Genomic DNA, 25,482 nt, shown 5'->3' with positions numbered 1-25,482 from the left:
AACGTGACCACCATCTGTACACCCTGCGATTCAAACATCAGCTCCTTGGCTTTTCCAAAACTAAACCAGTTCTGAGTTGAGGTTTCAGAACTGGCCAGTGGCTCCTCTTAGGAGATAGTGGCCGTAAGGCAGCACCCAGGCCAGCCTAACAGAGAACTTCGCCGGAGTCCTGGAGCTGTACTTCCTTTGCACGGGGAGGGAGAGTCAGAAACAACACAGAGTGAAGTCTGGGTGCAGTTCAGGGCCCGGCCTGGGGATTTCCTTTCAAAGGTGACTTAGAGGCACTTCAGGAGGGTAGCGCCCTCCCGGGCGGGTCCTAATGGTAAATTTGGCAGAGTCAGCGAAACTCGGCGCCCGGCGGACCTGGCGGCGGGGCAGCGCCCTCTCCCGCGCCCTCGCTCTCTCCCGCGCCAGGCAGCAGCGAGCACGGGGCCATTTGCAGCGCAGGCAGCGTCGCGAGCAGCCGCGGCGCGCTGGCCGGGAGAGAGGTGGCACCATGGAGCTGAAGAAGGACAGCAATGCCGTGGCCATCGACATGCTACTAATCGTGCACTCTGAGAAGCGGCGCGCCGCGCAAGCCACGCACTTGGATCCGCAGGCAGACCCGAGCGCGCTACTGCAAAACCGCGGAGGTAACACGCGCCTGGCCCGGGTCCTCAGGATCCCGGGACACCTCAGCCACCAAGCTCCCCCCGGGGGGTGTCTAAGCAGCCCCCTTTCACCCACCCACTCCCACGAGGTCAGCTCAAACCCTCTCCCACACAGTTGCTTGTGCCCGGGCGCCACAGCACTCGCGTCCCTTGGCAACGTGCAGTGCTGTGGTTGTCCCAGGTTGACTTCCCCAGCAGGCCTGTGGGTGCTCTGTCGTCTCAGAAACCAGTTTCCTCTTGCTCTTCCCTGAAGAGGGCAAAACATTTTGTAAAATGCTCCTCAGGAAGAGGACAGGTCCTTAGGCTGATCATGTGTAGCAGAGGCCTAGTCCGCACGCAGCAGCATGCAGAACGCCATAGGGCACCAGGGACCCCAGAGGCTCCTTGTATTGAGTTAGACTTTGAGGTAACTTAAAGCCTCTGTTTTTCCATTGCTTGAGCCTCTCTTCCAGCCTCCAAATGATATAAGTCATGAATGGGTAAAAGGAAACTGAGCTAGGGTGTGGTAGAATAGGGTTTGAAGTCTCCTGACCTCACTTGAATTCAGCCTCAATTTTACTTGTTCTGCAGACTTGGGAAAATGAAAACTGACAAGTGATTACTTACAGGGTAATTGCAGAAAGCAAGGATCCGCCTCTATTCTCTACACGGGTAACTTGACTAGAGTATACAATGGTGCTGAATGGAGGTTCAGGAAATCGCTAAGAAGCTAGTCTTAGAGGAAGCCTCTGAGTCTGGCTCAGGGTCTCCGAGGCTAACACCGCACCACTTCTGTAGCAGAGATGCCTGCCCGCCTAGGCATCGAAAGACAACTGCTGTCCCCCACTCTCAGACCAGCTCCCTACTTCCTTGCCACCCCTCCGATTGCTCCATCTTGACTCTTTTGTCCCCCGGAGCCTCTGTGCACAGGGGACACCCACCGTATGACCACCTGCCCTGCTAGGACAATAGTTCTATTGACAACCTTGACCCACCAGCCACAGGGGCTGGAGCCGAGAGGAGGCTCCTGGTAAGCTGGGCCGCGAGAGGGAAAGAAAGCCTGGAGGGCGGGGAGGGTTCACAGCAGTTGGAATTTAGGAGGGACTGTGGGAATGGTGGCATTGAGGTTCTTCGCCCTGCTCCTGGGAGAAAGGGGTTAGACCCACTCACGGGAGGGTGGGAGGGGGTCTTTGGAGGAAAAAGAAAATGTCCTGGGCTCCTCAATGTAAGTGATATGGCTCCTGTCGGATGCAACACAATCCAAAAGACTGTTTGCTGGTATATGGTGAGCGAGGCCCAGTTCTAAGGCAGCCCAGCAGCCCCCAGCACCCACTCTGAATCCCTCTTGCTTCATATCTTCCCTAAAGTCTCTGACTCCAGAGAGGATAAAGAGAGAAGCCCTGAAGTGTTAGGTATCAGAACTGCCCTCGAGGTACCCAAAACCTACCCAAAAATGCCCATGACTTCAGACCAACAATACAGACTTTGGCCCTGACTCGGGAGTAAACCACCCTTGCTTAAGGCACCGGTATTTTCTACAAACATTATCCAACTGAGGGTTCCTTGAAGCTGTTGGGCAGTGGAGAGAACTATTCTACACCAAAGTGGAAAAAGGGGACAGTGTACGGTCTCCAAGGCCTGCCGTCCACAGACACCCTAAGCTGTACCCACCTGTGTATCCACACTTTGGGACACAGCCTGAGGCTAATTGTTCGGAGGTCTCACACAGATGCACACACGAACCCAGATGAGCCCTGCTGACTTTCAAGTGGCTCTTGCTTGTCCCCGGCGAGCTAGTCCCATGCGAGGGAGCTAGAGCAATGCCTAAGCCCTCTGTCAGAAGAGAATAAAGTTCAATTATTGTCGCAAGACCGACACTGTGGCCTTGCAGCAGAGAGGAATCAGAGGGACCAAGGCAAGAGGAGCCACGAGGACTTAGGCTGTGGGGCTGGCAGAGTCTCTTACTTTCCCTGCAATTCCAGGATTTTCCCCCCAGCTAGTTCCTTAGAACAGCCCTTCGCACAAAACAGACCATGGAGTGTAACAGACTTTGCAGGAACGATCATGGGCAGGGAAGGCTGAGGAAGACTTGGGGGGCTTCTGAGTGGGTGAAAGGTTAGAGAGTCAGACCTGAGGCTGAGATTCTGGGAACACTGCCATCAAGTGTGCCACAGAACTGGTCTCGTGATGACACCTTTGCAGCCACCAAAGTACACTAGACACTCCTCACACACCAGAAATTTTGGTTCCTTGCCGTGGCTCCCACCACCTGGACATGCATTAGTTCTGTGCTGTGGGATGGACCTCTCAACATCACTCCCAGCCACTGCCAGGGAGAGGGCGTCCCCTTCCCTTCTGCATCGCAGCAGCATCAGAACACATGCCTAGACCACACCAGGCCATACTCTAGCTAGCTGCAAGGGACTCAGGAAAAGTAGGCACTGCCATCTTCTACTCCCGTCGAGTCAACTTCCTCCATGCTCCCACACCCCATTTTTAAGGCTCCTCACATACAGAAATGGGAAGACAAAGCAGAGAAACCCTCAGAAAACGATGCTTTCATATTTATATGCTGGCAGTATGGGAAGGAGTATTGGGCAATTGTATAGGCAAAAAACAAAAACAAAAACAAAGCCTCCTGGAAAATTCTGATAGCCAGTCTCATCGTCACTAAAAACTACCATTCCAACATTTAAAAAATATTTCACTTAAGGGTTGCATTTGTTTCCTCAAATGCGTCTCATCCAAAGACAGCCTATCTCAGATTCTGAGAGAACTGGTTCCCACCGGCCTTGTTTAGCACAGATGGGTCTGTAAGTGGCTCCCTCAACAAAGAGTCTCACACCAGTCCTTTTCTCACAGGATTCCAAGGTGTCAGAAACGGAATCCGGAAGTGGCAAGAACTGGAAGGAAATGGCTTTCAGGGTAAATCTCTTTTTCTTTCTATTTTCTATTCAGTCTCTGTAATTCAGTACCCTGGGGCGGGGGGGGGGGTGCAGGGGCGGGAAATAAAAGTTGGGTTGTGTTCTTTGGGAAACTGGCCGTACCATCTAGTCAGTCGGTGAGCAAACATGGCTGCTTGCAGCTCAGCCAGGCCTCTAGGCCACCGTGAGCCTGGAAAGCTTTCCCTGGCATCAGGGCTTCTGCTTTTCTGGAAGCTGCTGCTGAGGAACAATGCCATGAACTTCGGCACTCATTTGTTAGCTGGAGAGGCTATAGGAGAGGATTTAGCTTCCACTTGAGGTAACGAGGGTTATGTGTGTTTCCACCGGAGGCAGAGCTGCTCACGTCGCAAAGGCTTTCCATCTTCGAATTGGTTTTTTGTTTCTTTATTTGTTTTTTTTTTTTAATGAACAGACTAAGATAGTGGCCTGCCTTGAAACAGTATTACTTGAGGTCTGCGCAGAGCCAAGTAAGAGCTCTACCACCCTCAGTTCCAGGATACAGTTAGACCTTTGTTTCCAAACCCTCTTCTCTCAGGTTCCAGACAGTACTCTCTCCTGATGGCTCAGAAGCTCTCTGGAACACAGAGGATGGGCCTCGTTTTTTTGTGTTCCTCAGAGACTGATGACCCCAGCTTCCAGGGAAAGCCATCAGTGCCCATACGCATGATGGGAGCACAGAACTCAAATAGGAACCAGACCTCCGCTCCCAGAGCGTTGTTAGGAAATCGCCATCAGACTGCAGTCATGAGAACCCCGGAATCAAATGTCTAACCCTCCACAGATGGGGAAACAAGAGTGAATAACTGTCTTGCCAGCCTTCGGGCAGTAGCAAAAAGGAAAAGCAAAATATGAGAACTACACTCATCCATTTGTTTATTCCTTCAGCACTTACTTTGTGCCAGGCACGAGTTTAAGCGCTGGAGAGTAAACAGTTAACAAGCGGGTCAAGAACCCTGTCCTTGTGGGGCCATGTCCAAAGGATTGACATTTCCCTGTGTCCCTTACCTCGCTCATGCGAAGGAGACATCTTCACAATGCGTGCGTACCCACTGAGGAATGCATGCTTCTGTGTCCTGGTTAATGGAGTCACACAAAGGCCTCCTTACCTGGAGCTGGGCTATAAGGAGAGACTGGCTCACTTGGGGGGTGGCAAAGGCTGACATCATAGTTAGCCACGTTACCTCGTGGGCCAATGAGAAGCCTAAGAATGAGACACCAGGAACTTTCAGGGCAGAGGATTGGCCACTCAGAGCATGTGCATGCTAAGTCTGTATGTGAGTACATGAGTGAGCGAAATAAGCCACTGGTGGATGCAAAGAGAGTATCCTTGCATGTTGCTGTTCTCTCTTGCCTTGCATCAGCCATCCAACAGCCATCGTAGGGCCTTTTGGGAAACACTGAAGTCATTCTACTTTGAGCATCTTCAAGGTTAGGTGAAAAATGAAAAGACCTAACAAAGCAGAAAGCAACGCAGCAACTCTCAAGATGGTTATTAAAAAACAAAATCAAAAACAAACAAACAAAAAACCTCCAATGCTCTGATTTAAATAGTCCTTGCAAAAAAGGGGGGGAAATCTAAGGATTGAAAATTTGGTACAAATCTGGCTGTGAAGAGTATCTGTGGAAGTCCTAACTCCAGACAACATGATGGTTCCACCATCCTACCAATATGTGCAGTTTTAATGTACAACTTCGTCTGCTTTTTAAATGGCATGCACCTGGCGCGCGTGGTGGTGGGAATGGGGGTTGATACAACGACTTCTTTTCACGTTTTTTGATGCCAAGATTCAGAGCACCTGGCGCTGAAACTGATCTTGCTGCATACGTGCCTTGTTGGTACCCAAGTCACCCAGTCCTGGTGACCAGCAGGCTGTCCAGCCGCAGCAGCTGGAGGAATTTCATCTCAGAAGGAAGTGGCCCGGTGGCATGTGCTGACAGAGTGTGCACAAATGTGACTTAGCATGGTGTTGATCCAAAAGGGCACATTTGTCCTCTTGTTGCTACTCTGTACACTCCTTGGGCTTGGGTGTTGGCGAGAGGAAGGGTGGGGGAGCCTGAAACACTCCAAACTTTTGGAAGCAGCAGGTGTTTGGGCTCAGCCACCCATCTCCATAGCTTGCCCAGCAACTGGGCTTCCCCTGCTGTGATTGGCTGCTCTCCTTGGTCCTGGCTGAAGTCTGCCTAGCAGCAGTGCCTGGTGCCCTACAGCTACAGAGAAACCACTTGTGCAGCCCTGACTATAAATACCCGACGGGAGCTGTGCCAGCCAATCACCCTCTTTGAGGATTCCCTTCCCGGATCCTGTTTCCTCATGGAGGTACAGCCAGCCCATGCCCACAGGAACAGCCTCCCTGTCCTCGCCTGAGTGGCCTGGAGCTCCAGCCCAGCATGCCACATCACCGCATGTTGGCACACGGTGACAGTAGATCTGGCCTCTGCTAGCCAGCCATGTTCTAAAAGCCTTGGGGGCCGGGCTCAACCCGTTCATAGGAGAAGGCTGGAGCATGCAGGTTCACCAAGGCAAACCACAGTTGGGTGGGTCAAAGTCTAGCATAGCTCAGTGCCTCACCTACCCACCTTGACCAGCTTCTGCTAGGGGCAAGCATCAGAAGCAATGAGTAGCCTATGGGGTTGGCTGCACTGTTGAGGACAGCGACCCTAGAGGCATGCTACATTCATGAGGAGGAGGTCCAGGGGCCGCCTCAGGGAGCACAGTCCACAACCGCAGAGCAACCATAAAGCAAAAGCGAATTCACGCCTAGGAGGGCCAGAGATTCTCCTGCGGGTTCCCTTGACGGCCTGTAATAAAAACTAGTCATAGTGCTTCAGTATTCTGACTCCACTGGCCTCTAAGGACATGTTAAAAAAAAAAAAAACCATCCCCAGTGGGTACAGAGGACTCGAACACATTGAGTATCCTGTAACATTGGTGAAACTACGCCAAACTGAGTATCCTCCCGTCCTCAGGGCTAGAATCAGGCAGGTTGCTGCCCTGTGGTCCTCGGTAGGACAAAAGAAGCTGAGCTAAGGAGTTGGGAAACTTAGAGTTCAAGTACCATGGCGGAACCTCCCGGACCACTTCACACAGGGAGTGTGGTGATCAATCAGGCATCTGTGTGTGAGAAAGTGTTTCGGAAATTGTGGCCAAAAGTCCAGAGTGGTGGTTCTGTACACCACTGGAGTTAAGCCCAGCCTGGGCAAGCTTCTGCTGAGAGGCAGAAGGGGTGGGCTATGCTGGTCCACAGATGTGCCCGCCATGGCAGCAGATGTGCTCATGCCCCCCACCAGCATACAGTTATCTCAGGGGCACGCGGCTCCCTCCATCCCCTGCCCAGGGACCATGTTACCACGCTCCCAGTGGTCACTTGTCACCTTCTTTGTCTTTCACAAATAGGAAACTTGCCAGAGAAGCAGTGCCCTCAGCAGCCTCAGATCATCAGTTCCTATGACAGCCAAGGTAAGACAATAACCGCTAGCTGCCATCTCTCCTGTGTCTGTGGGCCTGGCTCTGCTGGCCCAACCAGAGAGCCCAGGATATGGAGATCGGGCTACAGGGAGAAGCTCCTCTCTGATCCAGGGAGGTTGGAGCATCCTTCTGTCTCCCAGCATCCCAGAGGAAGAACTGAGAAGCTCTGTGGTCCAAGCTTGCCCTTCCCCTCTAGTCAAGGAATGAAGTCCTTGGATTTCAGGGCCCCACCATTATGGGTATCATTGTCGGTGCTACACATAACACTCACTGAGTACAAGATGTGTGCCTGGGACTCTGCTGCCCCACCCCACCCCACCCCGTACACACTGAAGTCTCAAACCAACCCTAACTGGGTGATAGTCTCACTGCTTTATGGATGAGGAGACCAAGACTTGGGATGGCCAGCTCTCTGGTACCTCACCCTCCAATCCCCAGCAAGGTCTCAGCTGTTAACCTTCACAGCGCTGGGCTTCCGCAGCAGCCTGGAAACTGATCTCCTACTGGCTCATGGGATCCAAATCCTCCCACATCCTGAGTCACAAAGGTTCCTTGACCTCTCCTGAAACTGAGCTTGCTGAAACATGCCGCTTAGTGCTGCAAGGGGGAGCAACCTAGCCCTTCCTGGAGGGTCCTCACTTTCCCAGAAGTCCTCGGGGATGGTGCCTGGAGACCAGGCAAAGACACTGCAGGCCAGGCTGACTCTGCGGTTGTCTAGATCAGGGAATACCACGAGGTGGAAGTGAGGATTCCAAAACTAAGACTGGAGCAGAGCCTCGTCTTATTCTGAGGGCGCCAGTACCCACCATGGCTCTTCATCAGATGCCTGGGGGTCTCGGGCTCAGCCCGGTGAGCTGGATGCCGTAGCTGATGCCATAGCATGCAAGGACTCTATGCAATGGCATCCAGGGGACATCAGCACGCCCCTTCCCGAAGCACAAGGACCAAAACAGGCCACGATTCATCTCTGACACTCGCCTGTCTGCACAAGTCATACGACAGAGATATCTTGCTAGAAAAGCCGTTATCTCACGTGGGGAACAAAACAAAGGCTCCTGCCCGCGCCGTGGAGCTAAGTTCTAGCGAGAGGAAAAGACTGAAGAGAAACAACACAGGAGGAATTGTGGGGGTCTGGGGCGGGGGCGGTGGGGAGGGCAACGCGGGGGAAGGGGGAGGGGCCAGGGGGGCTGTAGATCAGTTTCCTGTCGCTCATTGGCTAAGAAGGGCAGGAAGATTTCACCTTAAGCTTCTGGGACTGAGAAGTCTGAAGTCAGCATCCCTGGGTAAAAAGGCAGGTGTCAGCAGGGCTGGGGCCTTTGAAGCTCTGGGAAAGAATCCGTTCCTCGCCTCCTGCTCCTACAAGCTGCCAGCATTCCTTGGCTTTCTGGCTGTGTCATTCCAGTCTCTGCTTCCATGATCACATGGCCTCCTCTCCTTATAAAGTAGGCAGGTCTCCCTCTAATAAAGTTATATGTGGTCACATTTAAGGCCCAACCAGATAGCCCAGAATAATCACTCTGAGCTCCATAAGTAAGGCGCATCTGCAGGAAATCTCCCTTGCAGTCAGAGATCCTGCACAGACAGCCTGACTAGTCATTGTTCAGCTCACAATAAGCTAATAGAATAGCTATTCCATTGTAAACAGAACAGATGGGGCAGGGGGTGGAGCTTAGTTAGTGATTTGACTAGCATGAGGCTTTTTGGTCTGATTTCTAGCATCTCTCCCCGACCCCTCGCCAGGAGGGGGGGGGGAGAATAGGGGAGCAGTAACTGAGACATAAACCTGAGTGAGAAAAAGAGATGGTGGGACAAATGCAAGGGTATCTGGGGACAGCGTTTAGCTGGGAGCAATGGCCGAAAGGCACCAGGCAGCCATGTGCCTGGTGGGTGCAGCGGGTGAGTGGCCATGACCAAGGGGAAAGGGGGGGGCATGAACAGTGTAAGAAGTAGGGGTGATTCAGAGAGGGCTTGGGGCAGGCAGGAATTACAGGCCTGTGGGCTGCCTCGGGTGTGTTGGCTTCTGGTCGGGATGTGGCTAGAAGACATTAGACAGTTTATAGACAGGCTGCCTCTAATGTTGGGACAGTGAGCAGAAGGGGGATGCTTGCTTGGAAGCAAAGAGGACCCCTCTGGAGGTGGAATCATGGCATCCGATGGCAAGAGGATGCTGATGTGGGTCTAGAAGGAGAAAGGGAGGAGTTGAGGCTGAAGCAGAAGTGGGTGGGAGGGAGGGGGGAGTTATCGATGCAGACTGGAGAAGAAAGGTGAAGAATTGGGGCGTGGCTCTGTAAAGACCTGGCGTTCCTGGAAACAGTGAGGAGGGGGTCCCCATCCTGTGTGCTGTGTTCCTACCCATCTGGAAATCCTAGGGCTCCTCAGGCTCTGTTCTAGGGATGCTGTTAGCCCCAGCGCAGCTTCCTTGGCATGTACAGTCATAGCATGGACCAGAGGCAGAGCTAAGGACGTTTCATGGCACCTCATTTCTTCCCCTCGGCCACAGTTCATCTCACAAAAAAAAAAAAAAAAAAAAAAAAAAAAAAAAAAAAAAAAAAAAGAGAGATCCACTGTATGGGTGGGAAAAATTGGAGAAACTGAGGCACAGAGGCAGCTAAACAGCTTGCCTGAAGTTATTCAACTCGATAGAACAAGTCAGACCCGGGATTTGAACATGTCTGTGTACCCGTCAAAATGGGCTTAATTTCTGTGCCACATTGGCCCCCATACAGGACAGGGACCCAGCTAGCAGAGCTGATTTGGATACAGCCTCCCTGCCTCGCTCCAGGAAGACAATCAAGGCTCCATATAGAGCTTGTTGTTCAGAAGGGCTTCACCTCAGGACCTTGTTCAGTGGTAGATTTTATGTAGCATGTGATTTTTTTTTAAAAAAGCACCTTGGAAATACGGATCTTAGTGCAAAGGGTCCTTGGGAGATGGATCTGGGAGTGGGCGTATGAGTTGGGTGACAGGACAGTGGTCACTGGGGGACGCTGTGACGTCATATCCTCAGGGTTGTGGCTGAGGGGTCAGTTTTGAAGTCACAGCCATCATCATATTTGTTCCCAGCTTTCAGGGCTGATTGCTTCCCAACTGCTACATTCTGGATGCATAGAGCATGCGTCTTTTAAGATCTAGCCAGGCACGGTTCATTTGAGAACACTCTGACTAAGGGTTTCCTCTCTGTAAGTGTTACAGAAAAGTACGTCCAAGACAGTGTGTCCAGGCTGTGAGTGTAACAGCATACGCAGAGAGACTCTTAAAGTCAGTGGTGGCATACATGCTGGTTCTCCTCCTCACACCTGTCTACGCCCGTGTGCATGCATACACACCCATGCATACATGCTTGCCTGGACGTGTTTGTTAATTGACCAATGCTCCTGGCAGCCACTCCCAATTAGTCAGAGTTAGTGAACAACAGGAGACCCACTCCTGTTGTCCACATTAGGTATCCTGAGTAAATTAAGCCTTCAGACTAAGGCTGATGGAAGCCTGGAGCCATTAGGAGAGGTGTCATGTGGGCAATGTCACCTGACATCCTGGCAGGCCTAAGACAGTACCCACATAGGCTTGGTACCCTGTGTGCATCTCTGCTTTTGAGAGGAAAAGGAAGAAGAGGCAGCAGGGTTTAGGAAAAGGCCAGCCTGGAAAGCCACTTCCTAGGGAGTAGGAAGAAATAATTCCTAAATGGCCAAGGCTGCAGTTTCTTGGGTCTTATTTGGATGGCAAATGAATTACTGGGGAAGAGTATTGTGAAAGAAGCCAACGTCCTAGAAAGGGCCGCTTATGCTTGGCGGGCAAGGTCGGTATGATTGCACCTGCTCGGATTTTTCCCAAGACTCTTCATGATGAGAGCTGGGCCTGGTTAATGTCTTTTTTTACTATAATCCGAGTTTTATTTTATCTAAAAATGAACTCAGTGCACTGTCTCCCTCTCCAGTAAATGCTGTCCATCTTGACACAGGGTGATGGCCCAAGGCCATTCCTAGGGGCAGGGAAGTCTCTCAGATGGTCTCCCCGTTCTCTAGAGGGAGCACAAGTCTGTAGAATGGGGACAAGTGTCTGCACAGCCTAGGGAGAGCCCAGCCCTGGGCAGGAGATAGAGCAAAGAGTTGCAGGGAGGAGAGAGGGGATCCAAATGATGACAGAGGAAGCTGCTGGACTACAGCCCCCCCCCAAAACATGAGGCCACCTGCCTGTCAGCCCCAGAAGGGCCAGCAGTGGTTTGTTTCTCAGCAGGGTCAGTCTTCACTTCCCCACAGCTGGATAGGGAGTGGCTGGATGTACCTGAGTTAGGAGAAATGTGAGGAGGAGGAAGCTCTTCGCTGCGCCCCAGGTCAACAAGCCGGTCACCTTCACAGCTCCTTTAAGGTTCCGATCCTTTCAGCCCAAGCAATCTCCAAATCTTGTTTGACAAAAACGAAAGAAAAAACAAACAGACAAAAAACACTGGGTCAGACAGACCCCTTTGCTACAGGGCTGAAAGCATTGCGGGTTGCAACCCACATAGAGAGTGTGTGCTGGGAAGCGGTGCACAATTCACCTTTAACAAGGCATCGTGTGGCTGCACGCCACTTTGGAAAATACCTCAGAAAGAGATGCACGAGAAAGTGAAGAGGCCAAATTGACCAGACCCCCAGGGTAATATGCTATGGGTGATGGTGGCACCTGCTCCTCTGAGCAGATTGGTCATCCATGCCCTGAAGCCTGAAATACTATGTATCTTTACCATAGGATCACAAAGCTGGTTTCACCGGCAGTGAGTGTGCAATATACTATACTTTAGAGAGGAATGTTGGGCTAGAGAGATGAGTCAGAGGTTAAGGGTGTTTGTATTTGCTGCACAATGACACGAGGACTAGAGTTCGGATCCCAGCACCCACGTGGCAGGCCAGGCATCTTCTCAAATGCCTGTGACCCAGCTCTGATCAGGGCTGGCAGAGACCAGAGGCTCTCTGAGACTTGCTGGCTTCCAGCCTAATTGAAACACAAGCCTCAGGTTCAGTAAGAGCCCCTGCCTCAAAGAAATAGGTGGAGAGTTAGAGAGAGAGAGAGAGAGAGAGAGAGAGAGAGAGACAGACAGACAGACAGACAGAGACAGAGAGAAACAGAGACAGAGACACAGACAGAGAGACAGAGATGAGACAGAGACAGACACAGAGAGAAAAAGAGACACATTCATGCCCCCCAATACACATATACCCACACAGACATGCACATTAGCTAATTTATTAGTTAATTAATAACTAAATATTTTAAATGAATGTTCACTCTTTTGATCTGGAGTGAACATATTCTATCTGTGGTCTCTTTGGCATGCAAAACAAGTTTTAAAAGCATGTATGAAAATCAATGACGTTTTTCCAAAAGAAAATAATTGCAATATATTTAACAAAGGATTAATAAGAGGAACTCTTTCTAACAAAAACTATCAAGGGAAATATAATAAATCAGTGGGGGGAAAGTCAACACAAATTTAAATAGCAAATAAAATATTTTTTAAAATTCACTATACTAAAAGTAAAAGTGCACAAAACAATAAGATGCCCTTCATTAATAAAACGTAAAGGCTTTATGAAAACAGGCACCAGTGAGCTCAGCAGGCATGTTTGTGTTATCTACCACCGTCGGACTCAGCCGCTAGTGGCAGTTCGAGCTTCCAAGCCCGCAGGTCTGCTGGACAGTCACTGTCCATGCCATAGCCGGCTGATCTGGGCTCTTGGCTGGGCCAGAGCATGTGCTGGCTGTCAGCTGGTGGGCTGGCTGGAGACCAGACGGCTTCAGATAGCCTCACCTGAACAGCGCTGCCCCGTTCCTCTCACCCATAGACCGCATCACACACAGCACCGTGCCAGGAATGCCAAGAGTGCAAGCGGGCATTGCAAAGTCTCTCCAGCACTAAACTCAGACCTTGGATAATAGCAGGGCTTCTACCACATGCTAGTTGGTCATACTAACTCTCGAGGTCAGCCCACATTCAAGGGATGAAACAAAACACCTCTCGTGGGAAGAAGACAAAGTGTGGGCAATTTTGACATCAACCACAGCAAGAAGAAGAAGAAGAAAAAAAAAAGCATTGCCCCAACCCTGCCTCCGGCCCTCACCCTGTAGATGGAATCATAAACCAATGGGGCCACTCGTGGGAAAGTTGGCCAATGTTACGAAAGCCTTACAAAATCCCCATTCCCTTCTATAAGTGTTTAAGGATTCACTTGCAGGGACTGATTTGAAAAGTGCTGAAGATGTCTTTATCCTAATGTTCACACCTCATTGTTTATCCCAGCAAAGCACTTGGGAGGCTCCGAATGTCTGACACACACAGCACGTCTTACTGAAACGTGAATGCACGTCCCACTACCTTCCACTCCCGTTGGGTGGCATTCTCTAGAGCGCTGTGGAACCCACACCAGCTGATGGGTGCTATTTAATACTTCTCTACTGTTGCCGGCCCTCTTTTTATTAATCCCTTCAATCGCCGAGCAAAGAGTGTTGAAATCTCCAACTATAATGTATTCCTGCTCATTCCTCTTTATAATTCTGTGAGTTTTATTTCAGATATTTTAAAGCTTTATATTCGGGTGACTGTATATTTGGTATTATCACATCTTTTTGATCAGCTGACTTTTTCACTGCTATGTAATATCTCTCTCTCTCTCTCTCTCTCTCTCTCTCTCTCTCTCTCTCTCTGATATTTTCCTTGCTCTGAGTGGGTCTGTTACTGAGCAAATTGTCTTGGTTTCTCTGTATCTGAAAATGACTTTATTTCCTTCTCACGTGATATTTTTATTGAACAGAGACAATTAATTCCTTCCAGAATTTCTTAAAGATTCCACAGTGTCTGATGAGAAATCACTTACCTCAGCATTTTCAGGGAGTTTTTTCTTCCAGTGGTGTGATTACGTCATGTCGGGACTTGGATCTTCTCTTATTTATCTAGTTTGAGACACACTAAACTCTGAGTCCGTACATGGATTTCTTTGGTCAAATTTGAGTAGTCTGTTATTTCTTCAGATACGTTTCTGTCCACAAGATTTCTCTTCTTTTACTGACACAAATAATAGACTTCTAAACATGGTCCTGTGACCCCTGCAGCATTGCAGGCTTTCCCCTTGTTCAGACTGGACCTGTCTGCTGTTCTCTGGCACTTTCCTTTGTCATGGAGAATATTGTAACCTGTCTTTTATTTCAGTGTTAAAATCTCAACTCTTCACTTGGTTCTTTACATCTTCTGTTTCTTTGCTAAGTTTTGTTTCTTCCATTTATTTCAAAATGGTTGGTCCTTACTTTTAAGAGCATGGCTACTGAGCTATCTTACCGGTCTTTGGATTAAATATGAGATTTAATTGGTTGGTATTTTTTCCTTCTCAAATTGAGATCTTCCCAGGTGTTCTGCTGAGCAGTTTTGAGTGGAGGCCTCTGCAGGTCCTCTGTCTGCATGTGCCATGCAATGACCTTTGCAGGGCCTGTCTGCCTATATGCACCATACAGTGACTTTTGCAGGGCCTGTCTGTCTATGTGTACCATGCAGTGATCTTTGCAGGGCCTGTCTGCCTATGTGCACCATGCAGTGACCTTTGCAGGGCCTGTCTGCCTATGTGTACCATGCAGTGACCTTTGCAGGGCCTGTCTGCCCATGTGCACCATGCAGTGACCTTTGCAGGGCCTGTCTGCCTACGGGCACCATGCAGTGACCTTTGCAGGGCCTGTCTGCCCATGTGCACCATGCAGTGGCCAGTTTAGAGTGAGAACATCATTCTTCCCCCAGAGTTCAGCATTCAGACTGTGGTACAGTGCATAGGGTGAGGCCTGCCAGGTACAGCTCAGAGGTGGAATTCATCTGCAACTTTAAGGAATTATACCCTTGAGGTCCACCTTCATCACCCACTTCCTGTTCCTCTGGCGGAAAAGCTGGAGCTTTAGTCTTTTCATTCTGTCATAAGCTTTTCTTTTATAGCTCTGTCTGGGAACAATCATCAAGAGAGAAGGAGAAAGGGAGGGAGGGAAGGAGGGAGAAAGGGAGGGAGGGAGGGAGGAAGGGAGGGAACCTGGATGCCATGGATGCCTGGCCACTAACCTCACAGCTGTCTGCATATTTGGCCATGGACTGAATCAGGACAATATAGGATTAAGGGAAAACACAGCAGAGGATGTCCCAACTCTCTGTGACAATTAGAGGTCCCCGTCCTCACTTTCTGAGTAGAAACTGAAGTTTTCTTTCTTGAGTACTCTTTTACATCCACTGTGCACTTCGGGATAGGGGATGCCTTGGACCAAGTACAGGTGATGCCGCCAGAAAGGGAAGAAGCAGGTAAACTTGCTGCTGCTGTGGTCACGTTCACCCCCTGGTCATTGTCACACACACCCCCCATTGTTTTCTATCACTGACTTCCCAGCATCTGCAGGTGGATGCTCCAATGCCTTCTATTTAAAGAGTCAGCTGCTGCTTGAAATGAGGTAGCGTGCTCGTGCGTGCTGTTTGGGTTATTCTGGAAAAAAAAAACACGGACTATCTGCATATCCGACAGAACGATCTAAAAGGAAGTATGTTCTGTTGCCTGAACATCTGTCATGAGGTTGGTGTGCCCTTCGTGGCAGCATTTGGCTGAGGATGTCCCCTCCCCCTTCTGCAGGTACCCAGCTGACCGTGGAAATCCACCCACAAGATGCTATGCCCCAGCTGCTCAAGAAATTCTCTTTGGCTAAACGTACGTACAGGTACAGGGCTGCTCAGCTAGAGGGCGGGCAGGGAGGGAGGGAAGGAGGGTGGGTGAGTCAGATGCCAGCCTGCACACCTTCTGAGAAAATCAAAGAGGGTCTTGAGCCTACAACCTGAGGAAAGGCGGTAGCTTGAGTATTCTATCGACACACACTGTTTTGGTTCCAATTATTGCCGAAATCACCTGACAAGAATCAGCCTGAGGGAGGAAGGTTTTACCTCGGCTCACGGTTTGAGGAGTTTACAGTCCATCGTCATAGAGAAAGCTTTGCAGCAGGAGGCTCCATCATGGCAGGAGCGTGCAGACGGAATCCTCGCTGCCTCGCGTGGTGGGCAAACAGGAAGCAGAAAGCAGACAGGAAGTAGAACTAGGCTACAGCCCCTCAAGACCTGCCCACCAGTTAGCCACTTCCTCCAGAGAGGTTTCACCTCCTAATGGTTCTACATCCTTCCAAAGCAGCACTAATATCCAGGTGCCAAGTGCCCAAACACGTAAGTCTGAGGGGGCATTTCATAGGCAAAGCACAACACCCAGATTCCGAGGTTCTTGTGTCTCTTTAATGAGGCCCAGGTGATGAAGCACGTAACTAATGGTGCATTCCCTCACCAGACTGTTGCTACCAGTGTTTTATGATGCCCATCTGTGGGATGCCAAAAACCGTGGCATGCACAGTGCTGAGCATTTCCGTGCCCCCGCTTTGTGACCTTTATATAGATGCTAGTGTTCGCCCCACGTTTTTTTTTTCAAGCCAGCAAAGTGAAGCTGAGAAAGGAGGAATGGCTGTCCAAGAAAGGTACCCCAGCCAGGAGATTAAAAAACCCAGGTCCAACTCCAAGCCTCTGGTTTTAGTTATAGTACGTGGCAGTTGTCAGTGTATGTAGGCAAGCAGGAGTGCAAATGCCATGGCCCTCCATCAATACTCCACCTTTATCCTAGCCTCCCTCTCGGCTGATGGAGACCTCGTGAGGAAAGCAGGCATAGGAGCCTCACATTCCCTCCCCCACCCCCTGCCACATCCACTCAATGAGGCAAAAACTCTCCAAGGCCATCTTTGCAGTCATCAGCAGTCAGGAGCCCAGGAAGGCAGTCAGGTGTGGCTCTTCGGTCCACTGAGTGGTTTCACTAAGCCTTCTTTTGGATTCTTTTCTTTCTTTCATTCTTTCTTTTTTCCTTCCTCTCTTTCTTCCTTCCTCTCTTTCTTTCCTTTTTTTCATATATTAAAAGAAGAAAATAAGTATATGTCCCTTGCAGGATTGTTCTGAGTTCCAAGTAAGTAAGCTCTGTCATTCTTTCTGAAGATGTAGGTAAAGGGTCTATTTCTGGGGATGGCAGGCACTTTCTCAACTTTCAGCTCTTATTTTACAGCCTTAAGTGGCTTCTAGGGGCACAAGCCACCTGCCTTGCTGAGCCCGCCCACAACTCCATATGGTTTCCTTAGACACTGCATCCTCCTGACCTGGCTTGGGACCAGCAGCCAAAGCTTCTTTGCTTCTTTCCCAAGGTCTCCCCTGCTGACTGCTGGTCTACCGTAATCCTCCAGAATTCATAGCATCAAGCCACCTCCTCCCATGACCTTCTGGGACTCGAGGTCCATACACATTATCTTTTTGTGCCTCTAGTACCATGTTTATCCGTAGTCAGTCCTCGTCTTGGGAGGGCATAGAACTACCTACGTACACTGACAGCTGCACGTACTATAGCTAAAATCAGAGGCTTTGGAGTTGAACCTGGGTTTTTCTCTCTTGGCTGGGTAACTTTCTCGAACAGTCATTTCTCCTTTCTGAGTCTCAACTAGCATACGCATAAAGGTCACAAAGCAGAAGTATGGAAAATACCAGAAGAAACTGATTTGTACCCTTAGCCTCTGCAGCTATGTTATAAGATTGCAGGGTGTAGAAATGATGTGAACCACAGCTGCATGTGGGCCTGCTGCAAGGTATATAGCCTTGAGGTCAGAGCACGTCCTGACTCAGCTCAAAGGCCATAGATCCCTTTGCTGTCATGCGTTCCCTGATTCCAAGCTCTGGCCTCCCCGCAAGCCTCATGGACCATCTAGCCACAGTGCCACGGTGCATGCGAATGGGAGCAAGGAGTCTGTGAGGAGAAGCGTGGACAGGCTGAGCCATCAGCACTACCACCTAGAGAATTGTCAGTGCGTGCTTTTCTGTTTCTTCTGAAGTATCTCTGACCTTTGGGTATTTTACAGGTTTGCAAGGTGACAAAAATGGAAACATGAGACCCCGGCAGCCTGGAGGAAAAGATGCTCATGGTGAGTCCCACCCAGGCTTTCTCTGGGGCCTCTTGAGAAAGCAGTGAGTTGGCCTCACGGTCCAGTCTCCAGCTAATTGGTGCTGGCTTACTGAGACATCAAGAGTCTGAGACCATCTGTGGATTTAGAAAGGGAAAAAAAAAAATCTCACAATTGATTAGTGATGGATGTCTGCTATGGGCACAGGTATAGAAGGGAAGGCTTTTATGTTAAATATTATCCCAAAGCTGAAGATTAACCCCTTGTGACTACAAAGCAGCCCACTACAGGAGACACCAGAATGCAGGATGATGTTGATTTGGAGCTGGAAATGCATCTCAGTTGGTATAGTGCCTACCTAGCACGCATGAAGCTCTGGGTTCAGTCCTTAGAACCAGATCAGCTGGGCATGCTGACATACTCCTGCAATCCTAGCACTGGGGAGGGGGAGGCAGGAGCATCACAAGTTCAAGGTCACCCTCTGCTACATAGAGAACACCAGGCAGAATTAGAGACCCTGTCTAAACAAAACAAATAGAAAAAAATAAGAGATTGGGCGGGGGGGAGTTAAGAACATATAAGCCTTATATGGAAGACTTGAACTATAGCTCAATGATAGAAAGCTTATCCACGGGGGAGGGGGGGAATGGGGGGGTGGCAAGGGGGGCAGGGTCTGCTCAAACTACTATACCAACCAACGGCAATGCATGCAGTAAACCTAGAACCCCTATCCAGACCTAGCCAATGCACGGCATATTCTCCACAGTTGTGTGGAGAGCAGGGACTGACTCTGACACGAACTCTGGTGCCCTCTATTTGACCACTTCCCCTGGGTAGGGAGGCCTGGTGGCACTCAGAGGAAGAGTAAGCCGGCTACCACCTTCTGTCACAGGCCTAGGGGAGGGGAATAGGGTGAAGGGGGGAGGGAATGGGAAGATACAAGTGAGGGGATAACAATTGAGATGTGTAATCTGTATAAATTACTTAAATTTAAAAAAAAAAAGCTTACCCACCATGTGCAAGGTTCTGGGTTCAATCTCCACTGTGACAAAAAATATGCAAATAAATAAATAAAACAGAGTGTCAAGTGTTTGTAAGATGGGGCACATGTGAGTAGCATGCTGAAGCAGGGAAAAAAACACTAAATGGGGTGTTATGAGGTGGTTGTCTGGATTGGAACCCTGTTTTCTGCAATTTGCTTTTTAATTTGTCTTCTCTAGGCCTCAGTTTCCCCCTTGGTAGGCCAGATGCTATCTGTGGCTCCATGCACATCTGCTTGTGTTGCCTTAAAATCAGAATAAGTTAATTAATGCTACTGCTGTTTTAAATGTCTTCATAGCAAATCATGTTTTCCTATTTGAATCTTACATAATCTGCTCAGAAGGTAGATTTAATGAGGCATGAATCATCATGGGTATTTTGAATATAAAATATCAAATATTGTAAAAATGGAACCAGGAAAGGATGAACTAATAAAATAGAATTTTAGACCCCATCTTAGAAATGCCATCCTTCTGGAGGGGGGGGGGGGGAGAAGGAAGAGCTAAGCTGAGTAGCAGTCTGTGAACTGTGGAAGTCCACGTGATACCCACATGTCACTCTGGTACTCTTGTCAAGCGGTGGTGGGAGCCAGTCTGAGGAGAACTCTGAGAAGTGGGGCACTGGTCAGGAATCGGCTGAAGTATGGCCACCTTTGGGCCACAAAACCTGGGTTGATGTTTGTCTGTGTTAAGATATCTCAGTTCCAATTCCATGGGTAAACATGAGCCAGGATGATGTTGCTTCCTGAATCCCAGATCTGCCTCCCAGCACTGACTGGGGCTCTCCTGTGTCCAGTGAGAAAGCCTGGGTAGACATTGGCCATAATCTTACACCAGTGTCCAGTTTTCTACCTCTGTGGCCTGACTCAAAGTCTGGTCTCCCTCAGGGAGCCTCCTATGGGAGCCAGGTGGCTGTCTCTGCCAGGCTTTCTTGTCATACCCAGCATGCTTTGAGGTACATTAACCAAGCACAAGGCATGAGACCCTCCCTGACTGAGAAGGGCAGGGGCCAGCAACACTACTTGGATACTTTTTGCAGAAATTAAATTTTTAAAAAATTAAATATTAGAGAGGAGGTAGGAATTCCGTCACTGATGGTTTGGGCACAAATGTGTTAGCCAAGGTCTTTAGTGCTGCCTCCTTAGGATCTTCAAAATATTCTCAAGTCCCACATAGATCTTCAAAATGACTATAGCAGTAGTCACAATTCCCAAACCAGTTTGTCCACAGGAACCTTTCTAGGGGGTACAGCTCTTAGAATGAGTATTTCAGTGTAAGGAAGGTTAAACAGCCACACATCCTCCAAGTGAGTATAAGGCTTGGGTTCACAGCCCCCCCAACCTCAATGGGTCCCCCAACTGACTTAGTTTCCCTGTGTTTCCAGCCTACCCCTGGGACAGGTCCAGTTTGAAATCCATGCCCCTGGACCTGCGGCAGTTTGAGAAACTGGATGCGTCCGCCTCACAGGTAGGAGAACTGACCCCTGGCTGAGGACCCCCCAAATGTGACTTGGAGTCCCCCAAGTCAGGACAAGAAAGCCTACTTCCAGGTCTCTCCTGAACATAGGCTGAGCAAACCAGAGGAGTGGCCTATGCCTGTGTCCTTTCACAGGGTACGCTTGTCACTTTCCCGTGGCTGTGATCAGAGAGCTGACAGGAGGCGGGTTAAGGGAGGAAGAGTTTGTTTGGGCTCACAGTTTGAGGAGGCCCAGTCCATCGTGACAGGGAAAGCATTGGCAGTGGGAGCATGAGGGGGCTAGACACATTGCAACCCTGGGCAGGAAGAGATCAGACAGGAAATGGAGCTGGCTACAAAACCTCAAGGTGTGCCCTGCAGTGACCCACTTCCTCCAGCAAGGCTCTGCCTCCGAAAGGTGCTCCACAGCCTTCTGAAATAATACCACCAACTGGGGAACAGAAGACCCACAGGTTGTGTTAAATCCGTAGGTGGTCTCTTAGTTCCTTTTCCATTGCTGTGATTAAAAACCCAGTACGAGCAAAAGCACCTTGAAGAGGAAAGGGTTAATTTCATCTGACTCCTTGTGGTCCATCATCCAGGGACATAGGGGCAGGAACTCAAAGGAAGAAGCCTAAAGGCAGAAGCGGATACCGAGACCATAAAGGACACTGCTTACTGGCTTGCTCCTCGTGGCTTGCTCAGTTTGCTTTCCTGTAGCACCCAGGTCTACCAGCCCAGATGTGGTACTGCGCCACAGAAAGCTGGGTCTGCCCACATCAATCATCAGTTAAGATGGCACACTACAAGCTTGTCCATAGACCAGTCTGGTTTGGGGGGAGGGAGAAGCGGGGGGCGGGGGGGAGCCTGGGGTAATTCTTTCAATCAAGGTTTCTTCTTGCCAAGTGACTCTGGCTTGTGTCAAGTGGGCATAAAACTAGCCTGCATAGATGGGTTTTAATAAGTACTAATCATGGTCACAGGCTGCTGTAGCCTCCCAGATGCCCCAGGTGGAAAGAGAAAAGCAGAAGTAGCTCTGGGGCCTGGGATTCAACTGGCCAGCACGTATGCACTATACAACTCGCCCACCTCCACACCATTAACCCCCAGACAGCCTCTCGTGGGCCCAGCTCAGCTCCTTGCCTGGAAGAAGAGTAGGTGGCCAGAGGTGGCAGGTGTTAGACTCCCATGCTCGCCCGGGGCCTCAATACAGTCTGCTCTTTCTGTTCCCAGGTGACAGTCAAGAGTGGCCTGGATGAGCTAGTGAGTGACTTGCTCCAGGAAGCCCACAGCGATCTGGAAAGAGTCAGGGCCATCTGGATCTGGATCTGCCACCACATAGGTACGCCACCAGGGGGCAGCATTGGGAGCCCTGAATGCCTCCCGCATCACACCTGTGTCGTGGGTCGCTGGCTTCCACCTACTCCCAGGGTTCTTAGAGCCATCTTGGGGGGCCTAGGCCTGAGCAGCTGCCCACCGCTCTCTATGGGGCAGTCTTAGGAATCTCACCAGGTCCTGACAAGCCACAGAGAGGGCTGCCAAGGGCCTGCTACCCCTTGATGAGGAGGCCTGAGACCCCTTGATGAGGAGAGATGGTGACTCACCAAGTAGTAGGGTGGACCCTTGGTCCTTTGTCATGAAGAACAGCCAATGTCCCACCTGGATTCCTCGAGCTTAGAAAATGCACTCACCCAAGCTCTGAACCTCTGCCCACCTCTGCCTTCTGAGTGCTGGGATTAAAGGTGTGCACCACAAGGGCCAGGTGGTCCTGTCAGCTTTGGTCTCAGCCTCCCTTCTGCCACCTCCACAAAAGCTGACCATATCTGGCTAGGCTGGGCTCCTGTTTCCATCCATGTCAGTGAATCCTCCCAAGCACCACTGGGGGGTGGAGGCCATAGGATAGACTCTGTGGCTTTCCCTTCCTCCTTTGAGCCATCCTCAGCCACCTGGGAGCCCTGCAATGCTCCCTGCCCCCTAATCTGTCCTCCAGAATATGATGTGGAGGCTGCCCAGGAGAAAGACCGCCAGGCCTTCAAACCCACTGACATCCTGAGGACCCAGAAGACCAACTGTGATGGCTACGCTGGCCTCTTTGAAAGGATGTGCAGGTATGAAAGGGCAGCTAGAGTCCCCGGGGCTGTCACCGGGACTGTGTCCTTCTTTCTTCTGCTTCTTTCCCTCTGTGCCTCTGCCCTCCATGCCAGGCCTGGGGCTTGAGTTTGCACACTCTGCTTGGGAGTCCAAGTGAGTCCTGAAAAGGTCAATTCCTCCCTTTTTAACACCAGCGTAATTGACTTTGGACCATCTGCCGGGCTTCGCCATGCATTAACATAATGGCAGATGAACGCGCAAAAGATAATTTGGTTATAAAAGGCCCCGTTTCTGCCTTCTCCCTTCACTGTGCAGCTGAAGGTTAAAAGAATGGCAGGCCTGGAAGTGAGAGGACAGCGGCTGCTGATGTCAAGGGGACTATAAAAGGCTGGTTTTTTGAGGGGGTTGGGAGGAGCCATAGGTCTGTCTACCGTGGAAGGATCCATTGGTAGGAAAGCTCAGTAAGCAGGTGGTGGTTCTCTGTGTCTTTGGGCTTCATTCTCAAGAGACTTGGGGTGAGTATACGGCCCCCTGCAGGCCTAAGTGGGAGAACGGGCCACATTACTTCCCAGTAACTTCTAGGCAGTCTCAAGACTGGAGGAGACGCAGTGATCCCTATAGCTTTGTATGTTTCACTTTCTGAAGCCTCCTGGGTTCTCGTAGGGAACAACCAGAAAGCCCTGTCCTCAGAAACTGAGTGAATAGCTCTGCCTCTAAAAAGCCCTGTGTAGGTCTCAGATTCCCAATGTCTGCCTATCAGGACTGCAGGTGGCAGTCGCCAAGCCAAATCTAGGAACAGATGTTCAGCAGGCAAGCAGCTGGGAGGCCTCAGTGCTGTGCTGGTGGCCCCTGGTGGCCTTGTGCACACTTGTGCACACCCTCTCTTAAGGTATACACAACTCATCCTTGGCCTGAGCTCCAGCGCCTCCCAACCCCATATCACCACTTCCCGTTATGGGCAGGTACCGGGTCCCCAGGTCTCTCTAGCCCTCCTGCCTGGCTCGAGGCTCCAAGTTTCTACTTCCGTGGCCCATCGCTGGGACCCTGCTGGCTGTCCCTCTGCCCTCTCACCAGCAGTATCTTTCCACTCCTTCATATTCCCCAGCCTCAAGCCAGGTGTCTCTTTCTGCCTTTGGGTCTCCCTGTCCCCTCGGTTCCCAATGTCCTTCCAGAGCCCTCCGAAACCCGACCTCATGCTCCTGTTTAGCTCTGCACGGTGCAGCAGCAACAGCCACACTTCTGCTTCCCACCCCTCCCACGGCCCCTCCCACCACTTCCCTAGGCCCCACCCCCTCCCAGCCTCCTTCCCGTCCTGCGATGTCCTCCTGGCGCCCTGTCTACTAACGTGTGTGTGTTATATTAGGCTTTCATTTCATAGCTTTTTATCTCAGGTGAATGCTAAGGAGCCAAACCCAGAGGTCTTTCCCCAGGAAGAGTAAAGAGTCTACCACAAAGCTTGACGCCTCCTATGGGGTTTGAGACAGAGTCTAGCTATGTAGCTCAGACTGGCTTTGAACTCACTGTGTGGCCCAGGCTGGTCTAAGTTCTGGAAGGATAGGTGTACAGCAACTCTTCTAAGTTAGCAACTTTTCTAAGTTTTTAACTCTATTAGATTTGTTTGTTTTTGTTTGCTTATGTCTCTCTCTCTGAAGGGGCAGGCATATACATGCCATAGCATTCATGTGAAGGTCAGAGGGCAAAAGTCAACTTTCAAAAGTCAACTCTCTCATTGTAACAGGGGGGATTGGAGTCAGGTCATCAGGCTTGGGGGCAAGTGCCTTGTCAACCCATTAATACATTTTCCAAATTTAACAAAAAGAAAGAAAGAAAGGAAGGAAGGAAGGAAGAAAGACTTGTTCCCTGTACATAATGTGCAAAATTTATAAAACAAGGAAAAGAAAGCTAAGGGGTTCTGAATGGCCTGGGTGGTGATCACAGTTGTGATGGCCACGCCCTTCCCAGGCTTGCTCTCGGCACAGTTACTCTCTGGGCTCCTTGCTTCCTTGTGTCTTCCTCCCTCCCTTTCTGCATCTCTGTGACCATTGGCTCAGAGGCATCCGCACAGTGGGCCCTCAACAGCCATTAACAGGGTGGCGAGAGGCGGCAGGCTATACCTGGCATACTTGTGTGCTTTCTTCTAAGTAACAGAACACCACCAGTATGTTTTCAGCGCCTGGCATCTTTCAGAATATGGCTGTTTTCATAGGAATCTGTAAATTCGCAAACACTTGGGTTTTCCTTCTTACTTTTCTCACAATTTCACACATATATGATGTACTTTGATAGCATCCTTCATGATCCTCTCTTATTCCCCCCCCCACCCCTCACTGAGCCCGTTCTCCCCGACAGTTCCCCCTCCTACTTTTGTGTTTTTGCGGGCCACTGTGTTTAATTAGCGCGGTCTACACGAGTAGGGCTTACTTAGTTAAACAAGGGTGACTTTACCACTGAGAGATACGACTCTCCCTCCGCCAGCAACCTTCAGCTGCCTATATCTTCTCAGAAAGGGGTGGGGACTCATGAACCCCTCACCAGTCCTTGATGGAATGCCATGGGCTCATTAGATGGCCAGGGCAGCCACAGCTCCTGTGAGCAAGCGCTTCTGTGTCTCCCTTGTGCCTCCTGGCTCGCTGTAGAAGCGTCACGTATAGAGCCAGAAAGGCCAGGGCTCCCATCGTAACTGACCAGTTATGACTTTTGTTCCTGTTGGTAAGGTATCAACCATTCCAAGGTTCAGTTCACTTATCTACGTATTCGGGACCATACTCCTGTCATGGCAGAACGTTAAGCCGTTGGAAAGAGGGAACATGCCATTGGGAGGTGTCCCTCAGCTGATTTTGTAATTGTTATTTTTTTTAACTTGCCCCATCTTCCATAAGTACAGGAGCATTTTTCCC

General features: G+C 50.2%; 1 protein-coding gene across 1 annotated transcript in view; it reads left to right on the top strand.

Moving 5' to 3' along the window:
- The first annotated feature begins 226 nt into the window (after positions 1-226).
- Positions 227-25,482, top strand: part of KY (kyphoscoliosis peptidase) — a 39,501-nt gene continuing 14,245 nt past the window's right edge. Inside the window, exons 1-8 of the mRNA XM_084753415.1 lie at positions 227-632; positions 3,492-3,554; positions 6,969-7,031; positions 15,665-15,739; positions 17,958-18,020; positions 20,424-20,506; positions 21,728-21,836; positions 22,485-22,602. Of these exons, the coding sequence (XP_084609541.1) occupies positions 320-632; positions 3,492-3,554; positions 6,969-7,031; positions 15,665-15,739; positions 17,958-18,020; positions 20,424-20,506; positions 21,728-21,836; positions 22,485-22,602 (887 nt within the window). The 5' untranslated portion in view covers positions 227-319. The remainder of the gene's footprint in view (positions 633-3,491; positions 3,555-6,968; positions 7,032-15,664; positions 15,740-17,957; positions 18,021-20,423; positions 20,507-21,727; positions 21,837-22,484; positions 22,603-25,482) is intronic.

Source organism: Acomys minous, assembly GCF_964271855.1.
Source record: "Acomys minous genome assembly, chromosome: 13".
Classification (NCBI taxonomy): Eukaryota; Metazoa; Chordata; class Mammalia; order Rodentia; family Muridae; genus Acomys; species Acomys minous.
The sequence above is the reverse complement of the archived record's forward strand: the minus strand, read 5'-3'. Positions and strand labels throughout refer to the sequence as shown.